The sequence below is a fragment of the Merops nubicus genome, unplaced genomic scaffold, assembly GCF_000691845.1.
Source record: "Merops nubicus isolate BGI_N331 unplaced genomic scaffold, ASM69184v1 scaffold4758, whole genome shotgun sequence".
In the NCBI taxonomy this organism is placed as follows: Eukaryota; Metazoa; Chordata; class Aves; order Coraciiformes; family Meropidae; genus Merops; species Merops nubicus.
Genome location: NW_008627649.1, coordinates 46,820 through 58,251, shown reverse-complemented (window position 1 = coordinate 58,251; position 11,432 = coordinate 46,820). Strand labels below are relative to the sequence as shown.

Sequence of the window (11,432 nt, the reverse complement as noted above, 5' to 3'; positions counted from 1 at the left end):
GGCATCCCTCCCATGGGAGACAATCCTCCAAGAATGTCTCCAACATGAGTCCATCTTACAGGCTTCAGCCCTCCATGAGCTGCTCCAGAGTTGGTCCTTTCACCAGGCTGTAATCCTCCCAGAGGTGGACTGCTCCCCTGCAGACTTTCATTGGAGTTACCACATTCTTTGGGCACAGTCACTTGCTGTGACAAGGCATCCTCCACAGCCTGTGGGTGGGCATGTGCTCCACCATTAACCCCCATGGGCTGCAGAGGAATCTCTGCTGTGGTGCTCCTTCCCCTGCTTCTTCACTGACCTTGGTGGCTATACGGTCCTTTCTCTCACATTCCACACCTCCCTAAGGAAGCTACCAAACAAATTTTTCACCCCTTAAACATGTTTTTTGCAGAGGTGCTGATTGGCTCAACTTTAGCCAGAGATGGGTCCAGCTTGGAGCTGGGGGAGCTTCTAGCAGCTTCTCACAGGAACCACCCTTTTAGCTCCTGCCCCACCACCAAAACCCCACCAGACACAAACTCAACTGTAGGCCAGTAACAGTGGAGAAGGAAAATTCCAATTGTTTTGCATTATTAATGTTACAACGCAACAGAATTTTTTTCATGCAAATGATGAATAATCACAGACTTATAGAGTCATTGAATGGTTTGGGTTGGAAGGGGCCTTGAAGATCATCTAGTTCCAAACCCCCCTACAAGGTGGCCCTAGAAGGGCACCTCCCATTAGACCAGGTTGCTCCAGGCCCTATCCAGCCTGGTCTTGAACACATCCAGTGATGGAGTATCCACAGGTTCCCTGGGCAACCTGTTCCAGTGTCTCACCACTTTCAGAGTGAAGAACTTCTTCCTGATTTCCAATCTAAATCTACCCTCTTCCAATTTGAAGCCTCTACCCTTTGTCCTATCACTACAAGCCCTTGTAAAAAGTCCCTCCCCAGCTTTCTTGTTGGAATAATTGGAAGTGAAAGCATCTGCAGGAGCTCAGTGCATTTAGCGTGGAAACAGAAAGGTGTTCTGGCATCTAATTAGAAATGCAAACATTCATAAAATAATTATGTACGTGTTTGGTTTGTGTATAGCAAATCAAGTTATGCTGCTAGTTTAGAAGTAGTAGTAATAAAAATTACTCTGCTTCTAGAGCTGTGTACTTACAGAACTGTTGTGATTTAGCTACAGTTAATATTTAAATAATATTTAAACAGTATTAATTCAAAGAAAGACTCCAAAGGACCTTTTCCAAAAGTCAGAGGTGGATTCCCTGATAGTAGTGAATGGGTGGTGTCAGGTTGCTGGTGGCTTAAGGAGAAGGATTTGGGGCTGCCAAGCATGAAAAAGGATCACAAATGGGAAAGCAAGGTGTGCTGGGTACAGGTGTGCAGGTGCTGGTAGCAGGGGGGCTGCCAGGCAGCCTCTGAGGACAAACTGGAGCTGTTGGTTCCAGCTGACTCACTGCAGGGTACAGCTGAACCCCTCGGCCAAGATGCTGGTGCCTCTGGGAAGAAGTTAAGGAAGTGCAAAATGCTGCATGGCAATGAGGAGTCAAAAAAGTGAGAGAAATACCTCTGTGACACCAAGGTCACAGAGCCAGAGAGAAGAAGGTGGTCCAGGGGCTGGATAGTTTCCCCTGCAGCCTGGGGAAGCGACCTCAGATAAGGAGACTGATCTGTGCTGCAGCCCGTGGAGGACTCCCACTCAATCAGGGTTATCCCAGAGGACTGAAGCCTGTGGAAGGACCCATGCTGAAGCAGGAAAAAAAGTGTGAGGAGGAAGGGGCAGGAGAGAAGAGGAGTTGTTACGAATTGACCACAAACCCCATCCCCCCTGTGACAGTTGAAGGAAGAAGAGGGATGGTGGAGATGTGGGGAATGAAAAATTGAAGTTGAGCCAAGGAAAAAAAAGTTTGGGGAGAAAGGTGTTTTAGTTTTTGTTTCCACTATCCTACACTATCTTTTTTGGCAATAAGTTAATCTTCTCCAAGTCAAATCAGTTTTGCCTGTAATGGTAACTAGTAAGTGATCTGCGTGTCCTTTATATCAACCCATGAGCTTTTGCACTTTATTTCTCTCCTGTCCTGTTGAAGACTGGTAGTGAGAGAGCAGCTGGGTGGACACGTGGCAGCCAGCCAAGGTCAACCCAGCACGTATGCTGGGACTCTCCAGGTTTTTGAGACTTTCTGGTTCTTTGGGTTATAATAAAATGAGGATAAATCTGGAGCAGGGATCTTGAGAGACAAGTTTCCTTTGAAGATAAGAATCTTGGGGGACTGAAAAATCTCTTTAGCTTAAAAAGAACAACAATAGCACATAGTCTTTATGCTTTCTCAAGTGGAAGGACCAAATAACAAGTTTACAAAACACTTCTTTTGAATGAGAGATCTCATCACTGATCAATCAGTCTCCCCTGATTGATGTGCCACTAAAAGCTGTAAAAGACTTCATTACAGAGACCCAAATATAATCTAGACCTCTGAGGAGCAGACAACAGTACTTTGTTTTTAATGGGAAAGACTGATAAATTATTTCAACACTGATTTACTGTACTTGGTCTTTCCTGCTCAGTCTGCCAAACAACATCTCTCACTATAGTGAGCTTCTCAAAATCCTCCATTTTGTGGTGATATCTGATGATTGCTTGCTTATGCGAGGCCTGTTCAATGCTATCAGTCTTGCAATATCTATGTAGTATTTAGCTATAAAAATACATATATACTTACTTAAAAAGATGGGTTCTCACTGGATTTTCAGCCTGCAGTTGTAATAGATGCCTTAGCTGTGTTTATAAGTAACTGAAAAGATCAGCTTTATCTGTAGTAATTCAGGATATTGCCAGTGGTGAATGAAGGTACTTACCTCCTGAAAAATATTGTGGACTCAAAACAAAGGCTTAAAAGCAAAGAAGCAAAACAAACCCTGCAAATCTTTTAAAGGTTTTATTTCATTTGTTCACATTGCTGACAACAAAAAGGGTAAGAAGGAAATATAGAAGGTACTACTTTTAGTTGGTTAAATCATGGAAGAGCAGTTCATGAAGAATCACATGGTCTAGATTTGTCATTTCTCAAGCTGCTTTAACAAAGCTTTGGAGACCTAAGGAATTTGAACACCTTACTTTTAAGCACTGATTGCTGGAAATTAAGTCAGACACTCTTTTCAAATGTTTGAAAACAAAGTTAAATTCACTGTCTTTCAAGGTAATATGTCTCTGAAACAGCTAGGAGAGTTGTTTGCAACTGAGTTATTTGACAAGTAAATCACTTCAGTTTCGTAAGTAGTAGAAATTTAATAAGGAAAACAATGATTTACTTAAAAAGTAGTCCTTGACTAGAAGTAATAAAATTTTTTCTAATATCTTTCCTGTATGTTTTCAGTTTGTGATGTTAAAAACCTCCAACACAACAGTATCAATGGGGCAATTATGAACACAGTTTGAAATGTTTCTTATTTACGAAGATAGCTGTGGTTTATTTGCTACATTATCATAACAATCTCTAAAACAGTTTTAATTGATTTGGGATTTAGTATAAAAATATTCACCACTCAGTTAAATATTTAAGTGTTGGGTTTTGGATTTTGTTTTTTTACATAATCCAAAGTTACATCTGCTTCAGAGGGTACAAAATGCTCAGTGATTGCACTGAAGTGCCAGGGCATGAATTGGTTCTTGTAAGAAAATTCTGTGGTCACATGAAATCTGGCACAGTCTTGCACTAACACATTCTCTTTCTGAGACTGTGTTAGTAGAATCATGTAGCTTTAAGCTGGTCCCTGCTGGAAGCATGGGCAGTGAAGCCACTGTACTTAATCCATATGGGCCTTTATTCCCTATACAGATATGCCTCTAGGTAGGAGCTACTGCTTACATGTATTAAAGCTTAAGGCTGAAGCTTTGCACTGTGTTCCTACTGAAAGCAAGTGGTACCTTGTCAGTTTATACAGACTATAATTAAATGTTCCTAATTTCAACTACCATTATTGCATTAGATGAATGCTAAAACACTGATGAGTAAAATGAGGTTTCAGTATGATCATATTTATTCCAGAGAAAGTTGTTTTAACTGAACAGACTTTGGCTCGGAGTGTGTAATTTGGAATGTCTATACATTATAATTGTGTGTTCTGAAAACTGTCTAAGTAAATACTTCAGGTCCTGCTTGGTACAACAAGCAGGTGGGTTTCTGTCTGTTGGAAGTGTTAAACCATTTATTCTACCTTTCTTTCCTGAACAGTTTAAGAGTATTGTATATTTTACATTTTTTAACAAAGGTAATTCTCTTCTCTATCCCCTTCTTTATGGCCAAGGACATCTCAAGTGTTTAGCTTGAGTGAAAATAGTAAATGTAAAAGAAAAATGCCTTTGTCTTGGTAGTGTCCAATGACTGAAGTTATGTGCTTCACAATGAAACTTTTGGAACATTACAATGTGCTGCTACTGCTTCCACAACTCTTTCTCTTTTTTCCCTAGTCAGTGTTTTCCATAGTGCAGGGAAGAATTATTGCAAGAAGAATCCCTGCTGCTGGTTAACAATAAGTCTTAAGACTGATGCCCTGTTTTCTTTGGGAAAACCCCACCCAGCTTGTTCTTAGATATATGCAGTATGTTTATATGTGATATGTTGAATTAAAATCTCCTTTTAGCATATCTAGATGTGCATGTGGATGGTAACTACCTTATTTTTACAAAATATTCTTTAGAACCAAAATCTAATAAAGGGTAGCATTTTCAGAAATGACAGTTCTAAAAACCTTCAACAGATTAATTTTTAATTTTGATTTTTATTTGACCTTGAGACAAGTTCATCTTAGTCCAGAATTTAAATTCATGTTGCTGAAAAAATGTTACTTTAAATGATAGTATGTCGACAGCTTCAGTTAGGGTAGTCAGGTTTTAGTAAGTAAAAGTAAGCTATCTTTATAGTGCAAAACAAACCAATTGCAGACTGTTGTGGTATCTGATGGTCTGTTTGTGAGGAAGCAGACTCAAGAGTTAAACATGCAGTAGTTCTGTTCTTTAAAATATTGTGTTCTATTTTGGTTTTTTCCAAGTCAAAATATTGAGAATATATTTAAATTCTGCAAGAAAGAATAAAAACTGTTGCAAAGGTAAGGATAGTGATTTCATTTGTGAATCCTAAAAATGAGAGTAACATTCTTTTCCCTTCTGTTCACAGGGGTTTGTGTTTCTTTAAATAATCACTGTTTCTTATTTTCTAATATTGAAAAGAAATAAAAGTTTTTAAAAAATTTAAATAAAATGAAAAATTAAAGAGGTGCATAAATAATTAATAGAAAGAAACCTCCAGATGATTACTTTAATGTACAATTTGTAAAAGATGTTATTAAAGCATCTGGTTAGCCAAATGCTTTTGTAGTTATGAATGTTTCTATCTCTTGAGTGTATCACCATGTTAGATAGACAAAACAAGCTGTAGTAAAACTTCTTCAGTTGGTTCTTCAGAGGTTTAGTTCTGGCATTCTGCACTAGCTGTGTTTGTATGCACATACATATGGACAAACACTTAAGAATGTCTGTGCTTCCTATTAATTTCCTCCTGTGTTTTGTTAAACAGTTGGTTCAGCTGCTTTGCTTTGATGCAAAGACTTGTGTGTGGAATGACCTCAGTAATTCTTGAAAACAGTGTTCTCCATGTAGCTCATGTGACGTATTGATCTTGGCTTGGAATTTTATTGATTTTAATATAGCCCACACAATAATAATTAATTTTGTTGCATAAATTTCTGTTCTAAAACCTGTTTCATCAAATAGTTGTTTTGTTTGTTTTGTTTTTTTTTTATGAGGTAAGATAAGAAACTTAAGTACCAAGTTAAATTGTACTTTTAAATAATAGTAAGGACTAGTCTGAAAGGGTGTAAGAAGCATGTTAGACACATGCATCACTTTGTACTTCCATTAAAACCAAACATCACTCCTCTCTCGTTTTCATGAGCACCAGCTCTGAGGTGTTACAAACATCCCTACAGATAGCTGCCCATTGCTGGGGGTCTCTCTCACATGTTAAGCTTGAGGGGGAAGGCCTCTTAGTAACAGAATCATTGGATGGCTTGGGTAGGTGCAGCTTGGAGTTCTGTGCAGGATCAGCCTAAAACCATTGCTTTTAATGAGTCAATCTAGTGTGAAAGTAAAAACTTTAATTTATAGTATATATGCTGAACTGTTAATCTCTTGTGTTGTATTATTAAGCCAAATTATTTCCCTTCTTTAAGAAAAGCTAATCAGTGAAGTAAAGTTGTCTAGTAAAGGAAAATTGACTTGAATATATAAAGTTGGGGGTTTTTTACCTTGGTATCTGAGGGATTTCGCTTCATTGGAAACTATATTGTGAAAAATCAGAAGTTTGAGCAATAACATTATGTCATTCCAATAACACTGGGGCATTATTTAAATTCAGCAATTCTGTTTACAGCTTGACTCATTTGTGGAGGAAAGTGAATTCAGTCACTGAACTATAGCTGCTATGAAAAGCAGAAAGCTGTTTTCACATTCCAGCTGACAGGTGACTTTGTATTTTTAACCTTTGAAAAGTACTTGCTGCATGTTGATTTCTTTAAAAGAAAATCAGTCTTTATGCTTTGTTCTTGAAGAGCTCTATTTTAATTAGGTTTATGATAGAAATGGTGATTTGAGGTGGTAGTTAAGAATGGAAGTCTAAAATCTCAGAGGCCAAGAATGTGTTATGAAAGTGTTCCCTGATATATAAAGCAAATATAATATTTCATACAGCTTTGAATAGGATGATTATTAGTCTTTTGAATATTCTAACTGCACAGAAAAGGGAGGGAAAGTGTTAACATTTTCCCCCTTGAAAAGGCAGCTGTACGTGTATGAAGCTGACTAGGTTATATAATCACAGCATCAAAGGGGAACCACAATTCAGTGTGGAATGTTTTTATTTTACTCTTCATTCCTGTGTTGGAATGCACTTCAACATTTTATCCTGTATCCTCAAAGGATTGTAAAGCTATGAACCATATGTGGTTTTTCTTCTTAATTGCTCATTTTACTCATAATGCTTTGCAGCTGACTTGTGAAGTTAACCTCGAGAATTCATACCAAAAGAAATAGAACATTCTATCTTTGAATTACAGTCATATATTTGCAGTTTTACTTTTAAGTTTAAATTATAGTAAAATTTAAGGTTGTATATTCTGGAAGTGGCAGAATGTTTCTTTTGAGGGCATAGTCAGTGAACATACAAGCATGTATTTTTAAAACAGTTTAACATCTCTCTTTTCTTGTTTGAGGAATCTTCACAGAGTTTAACTATGACAGTTGTCTTCTTTTCACTACCTGCACACAGTTTTTATATATGGCAAATCTGTCAGTTCTAGTAGACTGGTAGTATTCTCCTTCAAAACTGTCTAGCAACAATTTGTATCTTTACAAATCTGTGATGGAGATTTTACTGTCTTTGTTTTGGCATTATGACACCTTTGTTCAGTTCCCAGATATGCAAACTCTGATTTAGTGTCATTAGCACCAACTGCCTTGTAGAATTATAGCTAAGAGAAGCTGGGGGTTTTGATTTGTTTGGATTTTTTTTTCTTTTTTTCTTTTTTTCTTTTTTTTTCCTTTTTTTTTTTTTAATGAGAGTTGAAAAAGCTTGAGGAATTTAATTCATTGCCAGCTAATATCAAAATTTAACTGATTCAGATACTGAGGGAAAAAAAAGAGAAACATTTAAATGCTCTGGGAAAACACCCTTCCTCCACTTTTCTCAGACTGGGCTTCACTCCAGGCAGTTCTTCCCCCTTCCTAGTCTCTACTCCTCTTGTTACTGCTGCAGGTTACACCATGTCTCTTAGGGGACAAAGTGGTGCAGGAGATTTGGGTTATCAATTTTGTTCTGCTCCTACTTGTTCCTTACTCCCACCCACCCACCTCCTGTATCTTATTTCTTAGTTGTGTCCTCTGGTCCAGCATGGGTTCCTCCATGAGCCTCAGCCCTTTTGTGGGTGTATCTCTTGTGGCATAGGCTTACTCACAAACCACAGTCACTCAACCTTGTAACTTAATTTATAGCCTCTGGTGGTTAATTTCACCATTATAGAAGTTGAGAAAGCTCACGCTGTCAAACAAGAAGCTTCTGGTCAGTTGTTTTCACATTTTGGTTTTTGTAGTTTGTTCCAAGTAATAGAATTCATAAACAGGCTTATTCGTTGTTTAATTTTGCTTGAACTAGGATCCTGTCTTTGTGTGTTACTTTGTTTAGAGAATTTTGTATCTTGAACAGTGTTACCATGCTTGGTGCCTCAAGAGGATGGATCTAAGTCTCCATGCAAGTCTGTTTCTAGGAGTTTTTTTCCTTTTTACAGCGTGGAGATTCTGTAGTTGGCTGTTACCGAAATACAACAGGTAGGATCCTGTCTTTGTGTGTTACTTTGTTTAGAGAATTTTGTATCTTGAACAGTGTTACCATGCTTGGTGCCTCAAGAGGATGGATCTAAGTCTCCAAGTCTGTTTCTAGGAGTTTTTTCCTTTTTACAGTGTGGAGATTCTGTAGTTGGCTGTTACCGAAATACAACAGGAGTATGTAGCAGGAGTAAATGGGTTCAGTACATAGGAGAACTGTTCCTGCTTCTAGACAGCATGTCTGCATTTTATGTGCAGATCAGCACTACAAATAAACTAACTTTTGCAATGGAAACTTACACTCTTAAAGTAGGATTGTTAAAGCAAAAATGTGAGTTAAAGTAGAAGGCATTGGAAAATTGTAGAGCTACCCAAGCAAACTGAGTAATTAAGTTCCAGTGTTTTATACTTTTTTTTAATCAGAATGAATAATAGAGTAATTTCATTCAGGATGTCAGTGTGAAAGTGTTGTGCATGCTGCAGGTGAGATATAGCCACTCTTTTCAGACTACAGAAAAATGCTAAGAAAAGTAATAAGTCGGTGTTATACTGGTCTGGAAAAGTACAAAATTATTTTATTTCAGTTTTTTTGCCACTTGCTAATACTAGTTTTGAGCTTTCTCATTCTAACATTTAAGAATGGTATGTTCAAATGGAAAACCAACAAAGAGTTCACCATTGCAGGAGTTCAAACTTCAGAGATTTTAAATTGTAACCCACTGAGTACTGTTAATGCCTAAAAAATGTGCTTTTCTTGTTTGAGGATGTGGTTAACTCTTTCTAAAAGCCAAAATACTATGTACATACATGTATTAAGGTTGCCATCAAGGTAAAAATGATAGGTTAAGATGTCATTGCTCTACTGGTCTGATGAAACAGTTGTAATTCAGCCCTGAACTGTAAGTTTCAGTAAATGCTAGCATGATAACTATCCAAAACGAAATCAGTCTGTCTTCTTGATTAAAAACAACTGTGATAAGATGTGTGGATATTTGAGGTTCTGAACATACAGCCAAGTTGATGTTGGGTATTAGAAAAGTTCTCAGGCAGGTAACTGCCTAAGTTCTCGTGGCAGCTACCGTGCTGTGGAAGAACAAGTGTACTGCTGTCCCAGTTCACATTTATAAGATCCCTGAGCACACAGGCTCCTGTAAGCTGAAATGGAAATTACAGATTTCATTTATGTCATCTGCAAATACTGCTCTGCTCTGGGCTGGTTTGTTCTCTCATATTTGTTTTTTGTTTTGGGTCTACCTTTTAGGTCCTTAATAGAAGTGAAATTCTGTTACTGAAGTTTTACTTCCAAAAGGCACATTTTAGATTTTTACTGTACTTTCTAACTCCTGCTGTGTGACTGTATCCTTGCAGTATATATCTTGCATATTTTGTTGAAGTAAAAGTAATTTATGTGGTAATTTGCTTTAGAACCTGCAGAACTTATTACCTCTTCAGAGGACGCTGCAGAAATAGATCTTAGAAAAGGATTGCATGAGATTGTACATACGCTCCTCATTTTATAGAGGAAGTAGCTGAAACCTGAAGAAATAGCATGCCTGCTGCAGACAGGAGAGGGTTTGTGTGTTCCTGACTCACAGACCTGTGCTTAATCACCCATTTCATTTCCAGTTATTTGGGCTAATTATCGGCAAGATGGGCCACAGTTCTTTTGCTACTGTAACTAAATTGACTTTTCTTAGAAGAGTTACAGAGATCGTAGCAGAAAAAAAATTGCCATATAGTTGTTCATCCCAAGTTTAATATCTGTGTATTAATAACTTGATAGTGCCTATGATTCATTCAAATGCTTCTATATTTTACAGATTATTGCTCAATTATAACGCTTGTGGACCCATCAAATGTGAAGTTAACGTGCACTCTTTTTAATGGAAATCTAGATTCCCTACCAAAAATCTACAAAGTTGGAGATATTGTTCGATTTCATAGAATAAAGGTATGTACTAGGATGTAGGGGGTTTATGTGTTGTCTTTTTTGCAGTGAGAGGACTATAGGAATAATTTAATTTTTCCTGTACTGGAATCAACACATGGAGACATTGGATAAAGTCACTGATTGGAGCAGCTCTCCTATGAGGACAGACTGAGAGAGTTGGGGCTGTTCAGTCTGGAGAAGAGAAGGCTCCGAGGTGACCTTATTGTGGCCTTCCAGTATCTTAGGGGGGCTACAAGAAAGCTGGGGAGGGACTTTTTAGGCTATCAGGTAATGACAGGACTAGGGGGAATGGGGCAAAGCTGGATATGGGCAGATTCAGGCTGGATGTGAGGAAGAAGTTCTTCCCCATGAGAGTGGTGAGACCCTGGAATGGGTTGCCCAGGGGGTGGTTGAGGCTCCATCCCTGAGGGTCTTACAGGCCAGGCTGGATGAGGCTCTGGACAGCCCGGTGTAGTGTGAGGTGTCCTTGCTCATGGCAGAGGGGTTGGAACTGGGTGATCCTTATGGTCCCTTCCAACCCTGACAGATTCTGATTCTGTTTCAGCAGAGGACTTAGTAGTGTTGGCTTGATGGTTGGATTTGATGATCTTAAAGGCCTCTTCCAACCTACAGTATTCTATGATTCTGTGATTGATAAAACAATGTAGTTATGGTATGGATCAAAACCAGGAATAAACTATAATTTTTTTAAACAACAGAGCACTAAGCTGATACCTCTTTAAGAAAGTGTTAGATGTGGTTATGACAACTTCAGAACAGCATTACATTTTTTAGAATATTTGTTAAACTGGTTGACAAAAATCACATGGTCATACTTCTAGATGGCCAGAATATAACTGACATAAATGCACTCAATTTATTCCTCTTCAAACTAATAGAACTGGGGGAATTACTTCAGAGCTTCTCTTATGGAGCAGTTTAGATAAGCTGGAGAGTTATGCAATCAAATCTAATCTGTCTGCGGTTGTTAGTGTGCAGTATCATCCATTTGCTGGTTTGACATTTTCCTGCCTTACTCCCTATTTACCTGTGTCCATGGCCATGGAGGAAACAGTGTTTATAGCTTTGGTATTGGTTCTGATGAATGTTTTTCTTGTGCTTGCTGCAACTGTGTA

At 38.1% G+C, this 11,432-nt stretch overlaps 1 protein-coding gene across 1 annotated transcript in view; it reads left to right on the top strand.

Moving 5' to 3' along the window:
* Positions 1-11,432, top strand: part of POT1 (protection of telomeres 1) — a 64,893-nt gene that overhangs the window by 16,912 nt on the left and 36,549 nt on the right. Inside the window, exon 7 of the mRNA XM_008946383.1 lies at positions 10,187-10,317. Coding sequence (XP_008944631.1) covers positions 10,187-10,317 — 131 coding nt within the window. The remainder of the gene's footprint in view (positions 1-10,186; positions 10,318-11,432) is intronic.